We start from the raw sequence: 22,609 nt of genomic DNA, 5'->3' as shown, positions 1-22,609 counted from the left end.
ACCATTCAAAATATTTTTAATTATTTTTAAATATCCAAACATATATCTATATATTTTTGAGGACTACAATAAAAAAAATTCATAAGAAATATTTTGTATAAAATTTTCAACTCTTAGCTGCTTATACAAACATTTTTATGAATTACCTATACCTACAAAATAATTTGTAAATATTCATGATTTTGACGAATTTTTGTCAATATTTGAACTTCAAATGCTAATAAAAAAAAATGTGCCTATGTATTCTTATAATTGTATCACTATAAGAATAACTTATGAGGAACTTTGTATTAATTTTTCAAGTATTTTGACTTTGTCAAAAAAAAAATTTATCGACACTTCAAAAAAAATTCTCAGAAAAATTGAAAATTTCAGTTGTCACTTTTTTTTTGTTTTTCTCGATTTTTTTGAAAAATGTTTACTTTTGTCCTTTATAATGCACCAAGGATATTCACTTTGCCATCGGAAAACACCCCCAAAGTTTGAAATTGAAACATTCTTTCGACTAGTTATGCTGTAGGTACACAGACAAAAAAAATACGCATCATTGTAGAATCAATACATTTATCACTCTGTTCAGAATCTAAAATAAATCAACATAATATTGTTTTAAATCTTAAGTTGAACTAAAAATGTAAAACATTGCTTATACTTTGGTCTTTGATAGAAAGATTGGTCATAAGGAATGTTGTTCTTAAATTTAAAAGAAATAATCAATAATTATTGTAATTTAAAAACTTAGTTTTATTTTATTTTTTTTTCAGAGAAAACAAATTGAGAATATATTTATTTAACATAATATTAACTGCAATAATTATAATGTAATTTATACATAATTCTATTATAATGTCTCAGTCTCTATACCAGCAGCGGTAAAAATAGAGCGCTACACATACAAATTAAGGACGAGGGTTATGCCTAATACAAAGTTATATTATATCACATAACAGTGTATCCGTTCGATATAGGACCATTTTTCACGTAACCCACAAACATAACATTTTAGAATTTATGTTTTTAATCGTTACAAATATTTATTAACACAATAACACGTTTTTTTTTTTAAATATGTAAATATTCAAGAGGGGACCCTAATTCTAAATATGCCACTCATGATATTTACAATATTTATATTCTTCATTAAAATAATATTTCCATCAGAAAACTTATTTAACACAATATGGGTCCCAAATACGAAAATTCTATGAAATATTTCATTTATTAATTTTTATATACTATTATTTATTACCACTAGGTACCTATATTAATATTTCAGTGTGCATTAATTATGATAATATATATTACTTTGTAGTTAGTTTTAATACATTTTTTACATTAGTAATTGTTATAGACTGATTATGGACATTTTTTTAATCATCATGTAATAAAAAATAGCTATAGAAAAAACATACCAGTCATGTATTTATCTTAATTGGTATCTACAGGATGTATATGATATATATTCGGAGATACATATCAATTTCCGGTATCATATTTTTGTGAAAATGTGTACCTAATTGAAGATCAGTTCATAATATTGTATATTTCTCACTTTTACATGTTTTTCGCTATACTGAGTAATTTTATGAAAAATTATACTATTGTGAAATATATTTACTTTTATTAAATACAATATGTCAGAAAGCTTAATTAATTTATCCGAATTGAAATTTAAATTAAAACAAGAACTCGACGAGCCGTCTAATCCACAGTTAGCTATTGATGAATTACGTACATTAATTAAAGGTATGAAAGATCTATAATAAATGTATATTATATTTTTATTGATTTCATCAACAATCCAAAAAAGAGGAAAACTAGAATTTTATTGCGCTTATTTTAATAAAAATTAATAAATAATAATTTATGTTGTGAGATATTTTACAAAAATGTTGATATGCTTTCATACAATTCTAATAATATTTACCTACACTTTATTGAAATCTAAGTATTAGATATAAATAATATATATATTATATATTATGTCAGTATTTAAATATATTGTCGACATATAATCTCTGAGAATCACACATAAAATTTAAATTTAAATCACATGAAAATATAATTATATGATCTAATGGGTCAATTGTAATAATAAAATATTTTTTTTTTTTTGGATTTGTATAATTCATATATATTCTTGTACTTAAGAAATTGATTTTGGAAGCTTTGGTAAATTTCGTATGGATTCACGAGATGGAAATGCTATCTCTTATATTATTTCGTGTCTTTACGTGTTAAAGTCAACGCGACAACTTCATATAATTCATTATTTTCATTATTTATTTCCGGTTTTATTACCTTGGAGGGACGATATGTAATATAATCAAGTCCATATCGTTTTATTGCGTCACTAATTACTATTGTCGAACAATAATATTGGTGTCAATATTTGGATTTTCATGTGTATCTGATTCTCGTGAAAAATCATCGTCAACGCCAATTATGTGTATAATTTTACTTTGCATGTTATATTGTAAGATGTGAGAATCACACATAAAATTCAAATACGAATCACATGAAAATATAATTATATTATCTAATGGATCATTTGTAATAATAAAATATTTTTTTTTTTTTTGGATTTGTATAATTATATATATATTCTTGTACTTAAGAAATTTATTTTGGAAACTTCAGTAAATTTCATATGCGTTCACGAGATGGAAATGCTATGTCTAATATTAATTTCGCGTCTTTACGTGTTAAAGTCTACGCAACTACTACATATAATTCATTATTTTCATTATTTATTTCCGGTTTTATTACCTCGGAGGGACGATATGTAATATAATCAAGTCCATATCGTTCTATTGCTTCACTAATTACTATTGTCGAACAATAATATTGGTGTCAATATTTGGATTTTCATGTGTATCTGATTCTCGTGAAAAATCATCGTCAACGCCAATTATGTGTATAATTTTGCTTTGCATGTTATATTGTAAGATGTGAGAATCACACATAAAATTCAAATACGAATCACATGAAAATATAATTATATTATCTAATGGGTCATTTGTAATAATAAAATTTTTTTTTTTTTGGATTTGTATAATTATATATATATTCTTGTACTTAAGAAATTTATTTTGGAAACTTCAGTAAATTTCATATGCGTTCACGAGATGGAAATGCTATGTCTAATATTAATTTCGTGTCTTTACGTGTTAAAGTCCACGCAACTACTACATATAATTTACTATATATTTCCAGTTATATTACCTTGAAAGGACGATCAGTTATATAATCAAGTCCCTTTCGTTTTATAGTTTCACTAATTGCTTGTTTAAAAATAATATTGGTGTTGATATTAGGATTTTCGTGTGTACCTGATTCTCGCGAAAAATTATTGTTAACGCCAATTGTGTATAATTTTGCTTTACATGTTATATTATAAGGTCTAAGCATCACACATAAAATTCAAGTATGAATCATATGAAAATATAATAATATTATCTAATGGGTCATTTGTTATAATAAATTATTCTTCTTTAACTATTTACGGCTTAGTATTATTCATATATTCAATATTCATGTACTTAAGGAATTGATTTTGGAAGCTTTGGTAAATTTCGTATGAGTTAACGAAATGGAAATATTTTTATTATAACAAATGACCCATTAGATAATATAATTATATTTTCATGTGATTCATATTTGAATTTTATGTGTGATGCTTAGACCTTATAAATTAACATGTAAAGCAAAATTATACACAATTGACGTTAACAATAATTTTTCGCGAGAATCAGGTACACACGAAAATCTTAATATCAACACCAATATTATTTTTAAACAAGCAATTAGTGAAACTATAAAACGAAAGGGACTTGATTATATAACTGATCGTCCTTTCAAGGTAATATAACTGGAAATAGATACTAAATTATATGTAGTAGTTGCGTATACTTTAACACGTAGAGACATGAAATTAATATTGGACATAGCATTTCCATCACGTGAACGCATATGAAATTTACTGAAGTTTCATGTGTATCTGATTCTCGTGAAAAATCATCGTCAACGCCAAATATGTGTATAATTTTGCTTTGCATGTTATATTGTAAGATGTGAGAATCACACATAAAATTCAAATACGAATCACATGAAAATATAATTATATTATCTAATGGATCATTTGTAATAATAAAATATTTTTTTTTTTTTGGATTTGTATAATTTTATATATATTCTTGTACTTAAGAAATTTATTTTGGAAACTTCAGTAAATTTCATATGCGTTCACGAGATGGAAATGCTATGTCTAATATTAATTTCGCGTCTTTACGTGTTAAAGTCTACGCAACTACTACATATAATTCATTATTTTCATTATTTATTTCCGGTTTTATTACCTTGGAGGGACGATATGTAATATAATCAAGTCCATATCGTTTTATTGCTTCACTAATTACTATTGTCGAACAATAATATTGGTGTCAATATTTGGATTTTCATGTGTATCTGATTCTCGTGAAAAATCATCGTCAACGCCAATTATGTGTATAATTTTGCTTTGCATGTTATATTGTAAGATGTGAGAATCACACATAAAATTCAAATACGAATCACATGAAAATATAATTATATTATCTAATGGATCATTTGTAATAATAAAATATTTTTTTTTTTTTGGAATTGTATAATTATATATATATTCTTGTACTTAAGAAATTTATTTTGGAAACTTCAGTAAATTTCATATGCGTTCACGAGATGGAAATGCTATGTCTAATATTAATTTCGTGTCTTTACGTGTTAAAGTCCACGCAACTACTACATATAATTTACTATATATTTCCAGTTATATTACCTTGAAAGGACGATCAGTTATATAATCAAGTCCCTTTCGTTTTATAGTTTCACTAATTGCTTGTTTAAAAATAATATTGGTGTTGATATTAGGATTTTCGTGTGTACCTGATTCTCGCGAAATATTTTTGTTAACGCCAATTGTGTATAATTTTGCTTTACATGTTATATTATAAGGTCTAAGCATCACACATAAAATTCAAGTATGAATCATATGAAAATATAATAATATTATCTAATGGGTCATTTGTTATAATAAATTATTCTTCTTTAACTATTTACGGCGTAGTATTATTCATATATTCAATATTCATGTACTTAAGGAATTGATTTTGGAAGCTTTGGTAAATTTCGTATGCGTTAACGAAATGGAAATATTTTTATTATAACAAATGACCCATTAGATAATATAATTATATTTTCATGTGATTCATATTTGAATTTTATGTGTGATGCTTAGACCTTATAATATAACATGTAAAGCAAAATTATACACAATTGACGTTAACAATAATTTTTCGCGAGAATCAGGTACACACGAAAATCCTAATATCAACACCAATATTATTTTTAAACAAGCAATTAGTGAAACTATAAAACGAAAGGGACTTGATTATATAACTGATCGTCCTTTCAAGGTAATATAACTGGAAATAGATACTAAATTATATTATGTAGTAGTTGCGTAGACTTTAACACGTATAGACATGAAATTAATATTGGACATAGCATTTCCATCACGTGAACGCATATGAAATTTACTGAAGTTTCCAAAATAAATTTCTTAAGTACAAGAATATATATCAATTATACAATTCCAAAAAAAAAAAAATATTTTATTATTACAAATGATCCATTAGATAATATAATTATATTTTCATGTGATTCGTATTTGAATTTTATGTGTGATTCTCACATCTTACAATATAACATGCAAAGCAAAATTATACACATATTTGGCGTTGACGATGATTTTTCACGAGAATCAGATACACAAGAAAATCCAAATATTGACACCAATATTATTGTTCGACAATAGTAATTAGTGAAGCAATAAAACGATATGGACTTGATTATATTACATATCGTCCCTCCAAGGTAATAAAACCGGAAATAAATAATGAAAATAATGAATTATATGTAGTAGTTGCGTAGACTTTAACACGTAAAGACACGAAATTAATATTAGACATAGCATTTCCATCTCGTGAACGCATATGAAATTTACTGAAGTTTCCAAAATAAATTTCTTAAGTACAAGAATATATATATAATTATACAAATCCAAAAAAAAAAAAATATTTTATTATTACAAATGACCCATTAGATAATATAATTATATTTTCATGTGATTTAAATTTAAATTTTATGTGTGATTCTCAGAGATTATATGTCGACGTCATATTTAAATACTGACATATTAATAGAATAGTTGAATGTATAAAATATACACTCACACATTACCTAGTAATTACCATGATAATAAGATTGCTAAAATAGCCTGTTTAATTTTTAAAGGTGATATATTATTGAAATCAAGAATGGATGATGCATTTATGCTTAAATTTTTAAGAGCTAGAAAATTTAAAGTAAATAAAGCATTTAAATTGGTAAGTTATTAATAATAATTTTCTAAAATTTATGATGCATAATATAATATATACAAAAAAAAAATAATTATTTATTAAAATTTAAGTACCTAGAGGTTATATATATGTGAAAAAGGTAATCGTTTACAGTTAAATATGATTCTTTGATCGTAGATGATAACATTTATATTATTGTTGTATTATTAACATTTTAGTGATTCACCAGTATATGATATAGGTTTTATTATTTATCTATCATTTATGTTTGTACATATTGACTATTATAATATATGACTATGTCTGTATGTATATAGTTTTTTAAATTTTTGTTTAAGATACTTTTTATACACTATTAAACTATATAAATATTAATAATTATCGTATGACAAAAAATTCTGATTATAACTAAAATATCAATTACAAAATGTAATTATTTTGTTTGTAGAAATATGAAAATTTAAATAAATTACAATATTTATATATTTAAATAATAGATACAAAATTATTTTGAGGCAAAAGAAAAAAATCCGAAACTATTTGATTTGACTATTCCATCCAATTACATATTTTTTTTGGAATGCGGAGCAGTTTTCATGTTACCTCACAGGGATCAGCATGGTCGAGAAATATATGTTTTTAGAATGGGTAGGTATATATTTTTTTATAGTGAGTTACGTATACTGTTAATGCACTTAAAGGTAAAACGCTATTGAATTATTCATAGTAAAATAAATTAGCTATTTAAGTAAAGCTATTTAAATAAAGTGAGTACTTTTACCTAACTTAAAATATAAGTCGCATCATCTATTTCGAATTCCGACCCATTTCCTAAAATTCAAATCTATAGAAATTACATGAAATGAAACTTCAATTTTTATACATAGCGTAATTACACAATGTGGATACCTTTACGAACACTGATATTTAATAGTACGAAGCTTGTTTCGTAATCTATATACATATATATGACGAAACAAATACTGTAGAAACCGTTTATTATGACACCGGTTGAAATGACATATTTATTATGACCTTAGTTTGAAGGTCCCTGCAAAACTTTTATGTGTATGTATAGTATAGTATACTATTGATTATCATGACATTTATAGTCTAAACCTATAATGACTTTAATGTGTTAAATATGCGATTATAGTAAATTACATCAATTTTAGAAGAATTACTCGAGAGAAGTATTATAGTATAATGTCTACCTATTCAAGAAATCTAAAAAAACATTTTAGGTTCAATTTAGTAGAAATAAACAAAATTATGTTTAGAATCTGAGCTTTTACTCATTTCGAAAACATACCGATCGCTGAGTACTTTAGATGGAGAATTGCTTAGAATAACCTGGCTGACAACTAAAAAAAGAGCGAATTAATCACGCAGATGTTATGGTCGCCATTGGTAAGGCATTTGTCAATAAAATAAAATGTTATTCAAATAATCCAGAAAACAGTGTACGATTCATTTGATTACAGGTATTACATTTATATTGCTATTCTCCAGTCTATATTCTTGTATGATTTTTTAAATGATTTTTTTGGGAAAATTCTTTATTACAAGTATTATGTTTAAAAATATTATCTTCATTATGAAACAGTATGTGGTCTTTAAACGTGATTTACAAGAATATGATTTACTGAAAATGTCACAAATGAACGGTTTAATTAATTTATCGATATGAATCATTGCATGTCTATTCAAAAGTGTTTTTGAGTTAAAAAAAAAAATGATCACAGGTATTGCATTTTGTGAAGATGGTCTCCAGTATAAGAATGCATATGGACTTGAAATTTATATGAATTTGAAGATATTTTATATAGATATTACATGTTATAGCCTATAGGTGTTTCCCCAAAGTTAGGTCATTAAAGTAATGAATTCCAAAGAGCGGTTCTCGGTGAATATTGTTCCTTCAAATTCATAACCCCCGATAACATCATTTTCGATTATTATCAGTCGACTGATAATTGTATACTAATGTTCATAGCTACCATATATTATAAATATGAAGTTTATAATATATAGGTATGTTGTATTATTTAGAAAAAGTTGTATCTGGAATGAGCATTGAAGATGTTTTCAAGATAAACTTGATGATTTTGGAAGTCATATCGGAACATCCAGACACTCAACTTGCTGGTATAGTCGCAATTGCTGATTTTACAGGTTTTAAGTGGCTAAAACATTATCAATATTTATCACCTTACTATGCTAAAAAGTCTGCCGAAGTTGTGCAAGTAAGAAATAATATATATTTTTCGCATAATAACGTTATGGTCGTCATAAGTATATGGCAAGAAGGGCAGGTTAATTAAGAACACCACTGTATTCTGTTTATTTTCTTGAAATCTTTCATATTATAATAATGATAAATAAAATACAATTATAATGTGTGTATCTTAAAAATATATTTTTTATACTTAGATTTTGGATATTATTTATTTTTTAACCTAACCGTATTTATTGCTGAAATTTATTTTTCATTATTATAGTATATACAGAGTCCACTAAGTCTAATAATATATAGCATACAAAGAAGTATAATTAATTAATTGTGACAGAGTGGTAGCTTAAAAACTGATTTTTATTTTTTTCAATGTATAATTCTTATTTTGTTATGGTAATAGAGTATCTAATAATATTATAGACTTAGAATACTTTCAGCTTATGAAACGAATTAAAACGAATTGAATTAGTAGAGGGTAGAAACTTTTTTAGAATAGGATATAAGTGAAGTTCACAAAGTATGTAGGATACCGATACTGTTACCTAAATGATCTTTATGGTGTTTATTTCAAAGATTATAAATTATAATTACCTATTCCGTGAGGGGCTAGGAAACGGAAAATAAACACTTTGTCATCTCTAGTAACTGCTGTATAGAATATGGATTAACTTGTTCATTGTCAAAAATAAATAAAAATGGAAAGTTACAAGAATCTAAAAGAATTAATTGACATCAGGAATTCTTGGAAATTGGAGTAGATACATAAATCCATCAAATTATTGCAGAATGAAATAAAAATATTTCTATTTGGCTGAAGAGAAACCAAATAAAATCTGTACGGTATTCCTGTGATTAAAATATAATTGCATTATGTGTATAATTATAATTTATTAAAAACGGAAAATTATCGATTGATACTATACAATCATATACCTAATGGCTAATTAGGTTTTTTAAATAAGTATTATTTTATGTATTATTGAAGGATGAATATCGAAAACAAAAACTTAAAAATAAAACGATTATTATCTAGTAACAACTCATACAATATTGTAACGACACTACGTAATTAACACAAAAATAAAAGCTATTATAGCCTTAATTTTTCCTATCAATGATTCTTAATTACCAAGTCGTTGTAAGTTAGTTAAAAACCTTTTTTTGTCATAATATAATATTTATTAATATCAAAATTAATTAATTTTTTAAGGATAGTTTCCCATTAAGGTTTCAAGGATTTCATTTTATTAACGAACCATTATACTTATATACTGTATATTCAATCATCAAACCATTTTTGAAAGAAAAAATACGATGTCGGGTTAGTGTTTTTCCCTCATAATTTTATTATTTGAAACATTGAAAATTTTTTTACAGGTACATTTTCACGGAAATAATTTCGATTCTTTACACAAATATATAGCTCCAAGTAAATTGCCAACATATTATGGTGGTAATTTGGAATTTGATCCGATAACTTGGGTACAACAACTTTTGAGCAAAGAACAGTATCTTAAAGGTAAAATATAACAATACATACTTACCTAGGTAATATCAGTTATAGAATTTCACAAATTTTTAAAATATCATAATTATGAAGTATTATACTCGTACATTATTGTTTGTTGTAAAGTTTTATAAACATTATTAAAAGAAAACGGGTTTTAATTTAGCATAAAAGCAATAATATATAAATTATAAAAATTTATTTATAATAAATTATTGTAACTAGTACCCATTATAAAATATATTTTTGTTTTATTTTAGAACTAGAACAATACGGATACAACAGATGATTAATGCAGTTATTTAAAAATATATATCTACTTACTTATTATTAATTATTATGTATTAATAGTATTATTATAGTTAGGTAATACAGTAATACGATCGCGAGTCTCATGTCACCTTTAGTAAAGTATATTTTGTATGAATTTGTCAATCAATAATAGACCATACATTAAATTAAAATTAAATAATCTTAACAAAATAACGTATAATAAGAACCGTTATACTATAAATGTCAATAATTTGTAAATTATGTTATTTATAAAAAATAATTTTCAGTAAAATTGATACAAAATAAAACATACAATAAATGTATTGAAATACTTGTATTTATTCTTACTATTCTTAATACCACACTACCTAACTTATATTACTTTTTATATAATTTAGTAATTAAAATATTTTTTTCAACTTTTAAAATAGAAATTTACTAGAAATTATTTAAATTTTAGGATATTAAATTTGTTTTTTTATTAATAAAACTATTAATATGATTATATGATAGTAATTTTATTATATAAAACTTCATATAAAACAAAAATTGACTTAGTACAAATAATTTAATCAAATACCCCAGAGATGTTACAAAAGACATTTTCCACCTCAATATAAATTACACACTGCACAAAGACCTTTTGATGCCATTGATAAAATATGTAATTTAACTATAAAACACAGAAAATACGATACAATAAATTACCTATAAGATAACTCACTTTGTAGATATCTATAGTGCTTACATACTGCAATATTATGTCAAATGTTACAAAACTTATAATGTTGTATAATTTTGTTTTTACCTATAAAAAATTATAAAACACACTAATATGTTCACAAAAAGTAATATTGTATTTAATAAAATTCATACTATGCCCTTCTGTGATAAACTTCTAAAACTTAATTCCCCCTTCAAAAGCAATAAAAGAAAAACGACAAGTGTAATATTTAAACAATAATATTATACTGTATCGTGGTTAACGCTATATACATTATTCTATTTATAATTTATTTAAATATTATATATCCATAACTCAACTTTTGTATTATGTAGGTTATACATAATACCCATATGAGTATGAGATATGTTTTGAAAGATAAAAGTAAAAACCATTTTCAATTGTTTAACATGACGTATTCATTGCACAATACATCAGCGTATAAAATATAAGTATTTTCAGCAGTGAGACAAATATTTATCAAAAAATCAGTGAATTTAATTGCTCCTAATAAGAACTAAAAGTGTGTATATATTTCATCAACAACGCATGCAGAACTTTACAACTGTACAACACACACAATGGAACTTGTTGTGACTCACACATAGCAGCAGCGTATGTAAAATTTTCACAACACTGATAATACCTTAAAAACATACCGTGAACACAAATGTATATGGACTGATTTCAATTTTACAGAATTGATTTATTAGATATGGGTAAAGATTTTAAATGAAAACTGTCTACAGACATAAATATGCTATACGCTTTGGCTAAGTAGTTGTACTTATTTCATGTAAACCACTGTAATCTGTATTTAACAATTCTGGGTTAAAAATGTATACCAACATAATTCTATGAAAATCTCCCACCATATATCTTGGAAAAATTACATAAGAAACTTCTATAGTTAACATGCTACCTAAATGATCTTTATATGGAGTTTATTTCAAAGATTATAAATTATAATTACCTATTACATAAGGGGGTAGGAAACGGAAAATAACTACTTTGTCATCTCTAGTAACTGCTGTATAGAATATTAACTCATCATAAATCATTAACTATACATCCAATGACTTACAAAATGAAATGCCACTTTTTTAGCTGCAAGTTAAGATACATAATATAATAATTATAAAAGGCTACAAAATATTCTTATCAAAATTATTTCCATTTTTTACTATTAAATCTAAACTAGTTAAAAACTTAACAACTAAGGAATGATCAACCGAAAGAATCAATGTGGGTAATTTGCAGAAAAACCACGGTTTGGCGAAGCAGTAGTAGCACATATGAAGTATAGACCATTGTTTTTAGCAATACTGAGTCGTCTAATTACCTAATTAATGAAAATAGTATGGTACTCTTAAAACTTTGCTAAAAAAGTTAACTTAACTATCATCTAAATCTTACTAAACGTAGAATGATAACAACTATAAGGACCGACGAAACAGATACCAACAAAATGGGTTATAAAAACACATTGAGCTAGATATATAAGCGTGATTGAAATCAAATTTATTTGTACAGAATACATTTAAAAAGTATAAAGCTTTGACAACCTTAGTAATTTTAACACGTACTTATGATTAAAATGGGCTCAAAATATTAGGTAATAAAAAAAAGTAATGATATTAACATTAAATAATGGTATTCTCTTTTCATATATACAACGCTGCAGACATAAAGTTATAAGAAACATTTGTGACCGATGCATATAAACCAAAAATAAAAATTATATACTACAACACAAACATATAATATTGGTATCTTAAATCGTAATGTAGGCATATTGTATACTAGTATATATGATTCATAAAGAATATTAATTGCATATTAGTGCAGGGGGTGCTACAAGTATGGCAAATCATACAAATAGCCCCGTTTCTATAATTGCGATTACAACTTACTAGACAATGATAATTCAGATAACAGATTTCACTATGCATTGGTCACAAATATTTGTAATATATTTTTACTGCAGCATTGTAATGTGTGAGGAGTCAGATTAATTTTTTTTGATATCCTAATACGTCGAGTGCATTTTAATAGTAATTACATGTTTAAACTACTAAATTTGTCAATGATTTATATATTTTAAAAGTATTCTTTCCAAAAAATATGGTCTCAATCACGATTATATTGCTAGCTCAAAGTGTGGTTATAACCCATTTTGTTGGTATCTGTTTCGTCGGCCCTCATAGTTGTTATAATTGTACGTTGAAATAGATTTACATAATAGTCAAGTGAAATTTTTCTGAAAAGTCTCAAGAATGCAATATTATTTACGTTAATTAGGTAGTTAGGTGAATCAGCAATGTTAAATATAAAGATCAGTATTTAATATGTGACACATCTGCTGAGGAAAAGCATGGTTTTTTTTGAAAATTACCGACTTTGTTCCCAACAAGTTAAAATAAGTTAAATTAGTAAAAAACTTGACAACTAAGGAATGATCAACCGAAAGAATCAATGTGGGTAATTTGCAGAAAAACCACGGTTTGGCGAAGCAGTTGTAGCACATATGATGTATTCACCATTGTTTTTAACAATACTGAGTCGTCTAATTACGTAATTAATGAAAATAGTATGGTACTCTTAAAACTTTGCTAAAAAAGTTAACTTAACTATCATCTAAATCTTACTAAACGTAGAATGATAACAACTATAAGGACCGATGAAACAGATACCAACAAAATGGGTTATAAAAACACATTGAGCTAGATATATAAGCGTGATTGAAATCAAATTTATTTGTACAGAATACATTTAAAAAGTATAAAGCTTTGACAACCTTAGTAATTTTAACACGTACTTATGATTAAAATGGGCTCAAAATATTAGGTAATAAAAAAAAGTAATGATATTAACATTAAATAATGGTATTCTCTTTTCATATATACAACGCTGCAGACATAAAGTTATAAGAAACATTTGTGACCTATGCATATAACAAAAAATAAAAATTACTATGTGTTCACTCGACGAAAGCTGCGATAAGCTTCCCACAAGTCATATACCATGCCACTGCAATAGCGACCTGTACCACAAGTGTCTGTAACTACCATACGCGACGAGCGATTTGCATACTTGCGAGGGAATCGCATTCGATCATATATACACATCGAGCAAATCGCCAGTTATCATGTAATATAATATAATTATATTAAGTAGTAGGTTTGAGTGCTTAAAGTTTTTTCAAGTTTTTTATGAAAGATCGTAGAAAAATTCTAGTGATAAACAAATGTGTTTCATAACATTATCGCATATAAATGCATATTTGGGTAACTTGGTATATTAGATAAATTAAGAACATATTTGGCTATTTTTGAAATAAGTTCTTAAATTAGCTTATAGACAAAAAGAACAAAATGGTAAATTTTCCATTTAAAAATAAACTGTTTAGTATCGGTAAGATAATTTACTACATCTGACCGATAAACCGATAAAACCGAAACGCGTGGTAAGTAGAGTAAGTAGAGTACCGCATGAAATATTTTCGTCAATCATTGACTTTTCGTTTAAAAAGTTATGTTTCGGGATTTAGTGATTCTCTATTATATAATTATTACAAGTAGAGAAAATAATGAAATCAAATAATATTTTTTTTTAGAGTATGTTTCTTGATTTTTAAGTGCACAAGTGCATGCAAATTTTTAGATTTTTCCTCAACACTAAACACTATGGGTACCGTTTATACCGGGGACTTGGACGACTGCAGAGTTTGCATATTTTGATATAATCGCGACCGTACGCACGTTTACGTTTTTCTCTTATACACGAAACCAATAGGTATTATAGTGCCTACGTGTACCCAGTCTAATAAATCGTCTCGGTTCGAGGTCGGGGCTATTGGGTGAGAGCCTCCTCCGCGGGTGGATGACGTGCGCCGAGTCGTCGGGGACCGCGCTCGTACCCGTGCGTTGCGGTACGCCGGGCCGACCGGAAAAGCGAGTAGAAAAAAACAAAAAAATAAATAAAAAAAAAAAAAAAAATTATGATAAAAAACACATGATAATAATAATAATAATAATAATAATAATAATAAAAAACGGATCGCACGCACCGCCGTCGACCGGACGAGTGCGTACGGCGTAGGCGTGGGGATGGGAGGCCGGAATTTCGCGCGCGTATACCGCCGCTCGCACACCTATTATACCGCGGTATAAGTGGGCGCCGCGCGCGCGCGTATGTGTGTGTGTGTGTGAGCGGCGTACGTTATTTGGCGCGCACGCTTGATATCGATTGTGGTCTTCGACGGCCGGGCGAGCGGGGCGGGACGCTCGTTAATAGCAGCAGGCATCGGCGGTGGCGGGGGACGAAGGGTGAGAGAGCGGCAGCACCACCGCCGCCGACCGGTGCCCACACCGCTCGCACCGCCGACGACGACGGCCAACGCTCGCGGCGGAGGCGGCCGGCACCAGCTCTCGCGCGGACTTGGACTACCGCGCGCCGCGATCGCGAGCGCGACGGCGACCGCCGCGACCACGACGATCACCGCGGCGGCGACGACTGCGACTTTGGCGATCGCGACGGTAGCGCGTCGTCAGTGGCACCGGGCGCGACGAGTGTGTCGGTCGTGTATCGGTCGGGTCCCAAGCACAGGTCCAACGCACGCGTTCGTGCCGCACCGTCCGGGGGGAAGGGGCCCAACACGCGCCGGTGGTACCGCGTTACGATTTAACGACGACAAATATTGAAATCATATAATTGTACGATAATAATAATAATTATATATTAATATTTTTAATCGTCGACTCGTACGTACGTTTTTTTTTTTTTCGATTTTTTATCGCGACGAAAACAATAATTATTGGTAATTATTAATAATAATATTATATATTATACATATATATTATTATTTTAAATCAGCGCCAGGCGCGATAATGACAATAATACGAAATAATACGTCGTCGTCGTCATTATCGCGGTGACTGCAGCGATCTGTCGTCGTCGCACCACTCACACGCACACGTTTTGACGGACCGCCGTCGATATCATCGTTACGACGACCGGCGTATCACACATCCTCTGCCGTGGACCGAAATCGCACGCCACATCGATCATACGGTACGACAGCGTAATATTATTATACTAGCGCGGAACCGGAAGCAGCACCGGATATCATGGAATCCGCGGCGAAACCGACGGCGGCGTCGCCGAACGCCGGAAGGTTCGCGGACAAGGCCACCGAGAGGCTGTACCAGAGCTACAACGCCAAGCAGAAGCGCGCGGCGTTCGCGTGTTACGTGTCCGCGTCCGTGCTGTTCGACGTGTACTGCCTGTCCGTGTACGACGCCCGGTCGCCGTGGACGTGGTGCCTGCTGGCCGCCAACGTGGTCACTCTGCTGTGGTGCCGGCTGGCCGGCGGCCGGCGCCAGTACTGGACCGCCGTGGCCCACCTGGCCTGGCTGACGGCCGACGTCCAGGTGGTGTTCCACATGGTGGCCAACGCGGCCGAGGGCGCCGACCTGCTCGGATGGATCCTGCTCTACGATTACCTGGCCTACGTGTCCCTGCCGCTCACGCTGGCCCTGTGCATAGCCCTGAGCGCCACCACGTGCGTCACTTACGTGCTCACCATGGCCGTGCTGGGCCGTCAACACGCGTACCTCGCCCGACAGGTAATATTGCACACGCACACTCAAATACTGTTGAGCTTATATGGTCGTAGGTTTTTCATCGGGTACTTAAACGCTCGCCGGAAATTTGATTTTCCGGTTATGATGAGCTTTGACGCGTTTTCAGCGATAGGTTTCTGTACTCATATTTCTTATACGTAATATACAAATGATAGCCCCCCCCCCCAAAATGAATGAGCTACTCTGAAGAGTGCGGATGGACGCGCGACGTTCCGCGACGGGCAAAAGCGTTTGCGACGTATTCGATATACGACGCGTCAGCCGCTGTGACGATTTCCTGTATCGGACCAGTCTCAGAATATTTCTCGAGCACGTATCTATATTTTTTGATTTGTGCATGTGCCTGATGAAATTCCACGGAAATAAACGTATCAGATCGCGTACATAATGTTCATGAAATTTCATACTCTGTGTACTATAAAACCGTCACGCCGTTAAGACAAAATAATAATAATAATATATGATCAAAGAAAACGCGCGCGAAAGAACTTCTGAGACGAAATCTGACGACCGCCTGTAGTAGATATTTCGAACGCGAGACTCCTCATACGTTCGAATTCGAATCCATTAACGGCAATTATTATACTGATATCGCACGCGTGATAAAATGATATTATCATAAACCTAGAACATAATATCCGGACGAACGTATACGTGAATGTTATTGTTATTATTATTACGACGAAATGAAAACGATGAGTTTTTTTTTTTTTTTTTATCGAGTTTCAGTTCACTATACTTTACGAAATTCAAACAATATATGGTAATGAATTGGAATCCATGTGCTAGTTTGCCACCTACTTGTTTATACATGTGCACGAAAAAAAAAAATAATAGTAATAATAACGTACGTATATTACCTGTATAGACACCGAAATACTGCACAGACCGAGCTCAAAGGAACCACGAAAATGGAATTCAATTTGAGCATGACATAATATATATATATACATTTTGTGTATGCACGTATACGACTACACGAGCGATTTTGTGTTTGAATGAAAGCAAATTGCCCCAAATTGTATAACTGTTATTAATATTTTTTAAACGCAATAATATAATAAAATATAACTAATATAACGTAGGTGTAGGGTGTAGTAAATTATATATTATAAAGATATGGTTCTATATAAAAAAAATAACAAGAAAAAATATAAAATATCATTTCTATTCTTCGTAACTGAATAATACAATATATATACATTATATATATATATATATCAACGTTAAAACGGTGTCCAAAAAAAAGTTAACATCTAACGCTTTTTTACTCAACTCTGCCAAAACAAAACAAAAATAAAAAATTATAAATAAATAAATAAAAACAATGTATCTCTTTTAAGTGTTTGTGGCAGTGGCATACCGACGGAGAGGTTTAGAGGTTTAACCCTCCCGTCCCATAAGTAAAACATGTACAATGATTTCTTTTATAGAATATTAATTTAATAACATTTTTTATAGTTAAACAAATGGTAACTCCCCACCCCCTCTATAAACGAATTCTGCGTACGCTACTGGTTTGTGGACACAACGAATGTCTGGTGGACTTTATTAATTACTTTTTTATAATTTCGTAGATGATTACACTTGACTATATTTAGATGATTAAACTTATGATTAAAAAATAGTTTTAAGTTGAAATAATAACAGTTAATAAGTATTTACCCACAATTTCATAGACATTTAAAATATTTTATCTAAATATTATTCTAAATAGAATAAAACCAAAATTATTTGTTCGCATTCTAAGTGAGTATAGATGTAGTCTCTTTGTATCCTATGATGCTTTGTCACTGCTCATGAATATTTACTTTACGTAAACATACAATAATTTGTAAGAAAGAAAAAATCAACTCGAAGGTTTCCGTCTTAACATTATATTCATTAATGCAATTCAACTCGTGTTGTTCCGAAAGAAATATTCTGGTGAAGGAACAGAACCATCATTAGGAGTTTCTTCTTTTGTTGCAGCTTTCTGTTTCCGCTTTCGAATACACGTCTTCGACTACGTGCCATTAGTTGGTAGTTATTCAACTTAACTTAAACTTTAAAACCCGTTGATGCCCGTCTCATCGCTAGTCGGTAACACCGCGGCACCATACGCATGTGCAAGCGCGCGCGTGCTCATATTATACTCCAAAATTGTGCATTATGACATGTATGACATGTACATATAATTAAGAACTTTTACAGCTATACATCAAGTCAAGTATACCGTTAATTATAAGCCTGCAAGTATTGAAGATACATTTCACGTATAAAATTTCCCGTTTCAAAATGATTGTATTATATTTTTATCTTTTCTGTAATATACACTTCTACAATAGATTTGTATGCTATTGATATCGTCAAAAATTATTTTAAGCAGCCATACATACATTATACACGTGTTTAAACTAAATCAATAATATAATTTTCACCAAGTCATTATTTAAATTTCTTGCAAATCAACGCATAATATTATGCTACAGGGTCAAATATTATGCACCCAACCTATATATTTACATAGGATTACCTTCAATAAAACAATTTGGACATGGTAAAAAGTCAGTTATTATTTTTTTTTTTTTATTCGGAAATTCAACCCTATTCAATTAATCTTTGTTCCCATGGATTTGCAAGGTTTTTTTTTTGAAATCAAACCTTTGTGCGAAGCTTTTTAATAGTTTTAAAAATTTGCCAAAACATGCTGGCGCATACTGATTACTGAAAAGTTTGGGAGTCAACTATTTTAGCAGGAATCACATCATATTGTACAATCGTTAAAAAATATAACAATGGCCGATTTACTGGTTTATTGTACAAAATACGTATGCCATTTTTAGTGAATTCAATTGTGTGAAAAAGATCTAAGGATGTTACCTATTATACTATGGTAATATATGTTGATTTAATATTATTACGATATTTCCAGGAAAAATGAAAGGCATTCTAAACCTTCCTTTACACGCTATATAGGTACCAACATTTAATTGTTAAACTTTACACAAAGAATATTCGAGAAATTCAAAGCTGGCGATTACCGGTGCGTTTTAATTATGTTTTGATCATTTTGATGATTACACTTGAGTTGATTTAGACAGTTCAACTAATAATACCCGCCAAATAGTTTATGTCTAAATTATTCGTAGAAATGTATAAACTGTCAATCATCTTATAAACACGGAGAAAATCAATATTGTTGTTCGTATGCATCAATTACGACATCGACTAATTTGTATTATCCTATCAGTGTATGGATAATATGTACATGAGAATATTCTATTTGTGTAGCAAAATAAAAAAATACATCTATTTGATTACGGTGAATTAATAATAATTAAAACCATCTTTATTCGTATATCAGCTAATAGTAGGAAAGTCTATCTAGGCAGGACTACAAATTTATAGATTGATATTAATTACCTATATAAAAGTGGATAATTCTACTGATGTGAAACAAGCGTTATTTCAACAGTCTACATTGTAGACTCTACAATATAAACTTACCTATAGTTAATAGTAATAGAATATAAATTAAACTTTCTTTAAAAAGTAAAAACTCATACATTTTTCGTATATATTTTTGGAGTAGAAAATTTAAAAATGAGTAATGACAGTATTTAATAATATTAATAATTGTATTTGAAAAAAAAAGAAAGTAATTGAATGACATGCGTACAAATAATTTAGAACATATAAGTCATTACGGTCACATTTACAATATAAAATTTAGAATTTTATTAAAATTTTCAAACATAAGTGACGATACCTTATCAATACACCTTGGAAAGGGCTTTGTTAGTCATAGATATCCTGCATGTTCTTAGACTGTCTTCTTTTGGTTAATCTTCTGGTACCCCGGGTAACTGTTTAGTTGAGACAATGGCTACATCATCAGTATCTACAATATTTATTTTTTCATCAAACTCAAGCTTCTGTTGATTACCTATCAAACTTGAATATGTTATTATACATGTTTTTTAGATTATAAGTTATTAATTATATAAAAGTGGATAATTCTATTTATGTATTTACATACGTTATTTCAACAGTCTACATTGTACATTCTACAATGTATATTTTATACTATTTAGTATAAAACATTATAAATAATGTAATTTTCCATACATTATTTTTTTTTCTATGAAATTATAAAGTGTTTAAATCTACGGAGCTTGTTATGTGTAAAAATTGACTTATAGCGACAATATAATTAATAAATTAATTAATAGTGGAAAACCTTGTTGAAAAAAAAAACAATTAACTCATTATTGTGTAGCTCAGTTAAAAGTAACTTACCTAAACATATTTCTATCCAATAACCTGTCCATTGATATATTTCAGTTTTAACTTAATAAAATCGGAACATTCGTCCACATTCAAAGCCAAAACATTAAATTTCTTCATAATTTCTTCATGTTCTTCTTTGAAGTATTCATATATTTTTCAAAGAATTCAGAAACTAGAACATCTGCAACTTTGGAAAATTAAGAGTTATTATTTTGTTGAATTGGTGGGACGCTTTACCTTTTTACGACTGCCTAGAGCTTTAAGAATATTTGAAATACATTTATGATTCCTGGTAGATGACTGATTTCTGTCAGAATATTTTTCATAACTTAAATTTATTTTCGGAGTAATTCATTTTTATGATTGAACAAATACCACAGTATATTTATTCTATATAATGAGTTATTTAGAAAAAAAATGTAATGTAGTTAAAACTTTCTTTTGGAAAATGAATTAAAAAGTTTTTATCGCCACTAAAAAATTCAAAATTTTAATATTTAAACATTTTAAACTAATTTGCCTAAAGAAAGTTCCAAAAACAGTAAATTGTATTCTAAATAATGAGTTATTTAAAAATGTCGTTTTTTCTAAGGTATTGAGTTAAAAATATATTAGAATATTATTATTTCAATACACGTACCACGTACCTAGGTATAATTATATTTAAGAAAAAATTGAAATACATCCTAGAACCTATTTTAAGTCTTAATACATTATAGGTAGTTATAATATATTTAATTTTTATACTTTGCATAAAAAATATTCGAAAAGTTTTAGTAAACATTTTGGAAACCTATAAGTACTATGTACACAGTACACTGTACATTGTACAGGTATATTATAAAGCAATGTGAACATAAATATTTCTATTAACGTTTCACTATTTTAATCTATCGGTTTATTACTAGTTATAATCTCGAGACTTGTATACAATACGTGAACGGAATTACGGAGTGTGAAAAGACTAAAACACTTTTTTCTTACACGTCGACAAGGAATTACTGCAAAAGTATTGGTTCCTAGACTAAACTAAAAATGTGCAAATAGCGTTAAAGCCAAATAAAACAATTTTCGAATTGACAAAGTTTTAGCACGTTGTCTTCTATAGAAGACAAACAATACGCTATTATTAAATACTTCTTCTGAGCCGTTCCAATGTCATTACTATTTACTGTGCCTTCAGTCTTCATGTATGCCGAAAGAATTCCTAGGCTTTCGGTATTAAAAAGTTTTAAAAAAGGTGTCTGTGTACTCATAAAAAATACAAAACTTTATTATCGCTTTCCATTATTTTCCAGGTTAAAATAAATGTTTTCTATCGCTGAATCGTTGCGTCACGTACATTTTATAGTTGTCCCAGGTGTTAAAATATTAATAATAACACTCCGATAAATGTTATTTTATCGAATTCAAAAAAAATTCTACAACAAACGATAATAAATATGTTAGATCATTCGATGTGTAAATATATATAAAAAAAATATTTTCGTTTTGTTAAAGTTAACTCTGGTAAATAACAAACATAATTCGTTTACGAAAAAAAAAAATCTA

At 29.0% G+C, this 22,609-nt stretch overlaps 2 protein-coding genes across 2 annotated transcripts in view; both read left to right on the top strand.

Annotated features, from left to right (window-relative positions):
* The first annotated feature begins 1,513 nt into the window (after positions 1-1,513).
* On the top strand, positions 1,514-10,639 carry LOC114126437 (clavesin-2-like). The gene is made up of 7 exons (XM_027990380.2): positions 1,514-1,746; positions 6,334-6,425; positions 6,899-7,049; positions 8,454-8,647; positions 9,848-9,958; positions 10,015-10,156; positions 10,405-10,639. The coding sequence occupies exons 1-7, from the start codon at positions 1,635-1,637 to the stop codon at positions 10,431-10,433; spliced, it is 831 nt and encodes a 276-aa protein (XP_027846181.2). The 5' UTR covers positions 1,514-1,634; the 3' UTR covers positions 10,434-10,639.
* A 5,042-nt stretch (positions 10,640-15,681) lies between these two features.
* LOC114126436 (adenylate cyclase type 3) overlaps positions 15,682-22,609 on the top strand; it is a 104,602-nt gene continuing 97,674 nt past the window's right edge. The window contains exon 1 of the mRNA XM_027990379.2: positions 15,682-16,768. Coding sequence (XP_027846180.2) covers positions 16,271-16,768 — 498 coding nt within the window. The 5' untranslated portion in view covers positions 15,682-16,270. The remainder of the gene's footprint in view (positions 16,769-22,609) is intronic.

Source organism: Aphis gossypii, chromosome X (assembly GCF_020184175.1).
Source record: "Aphis gossypii isolate Hap1 chromosome X, ASM2018417v2, whole genome shotgun sequence".
Classification (NCBI taxonomy): Eukaryota; Metazoa; Arthropoda; class Insecta; order Hemiptera; family Aphididae; genus Aphis; species Aphis gossypii.
The sequence above is the reverse complement of the archived record's forward strand: the minus strand, read 5'-3'. Positions and strand labels throughout refer to the sequence as shown.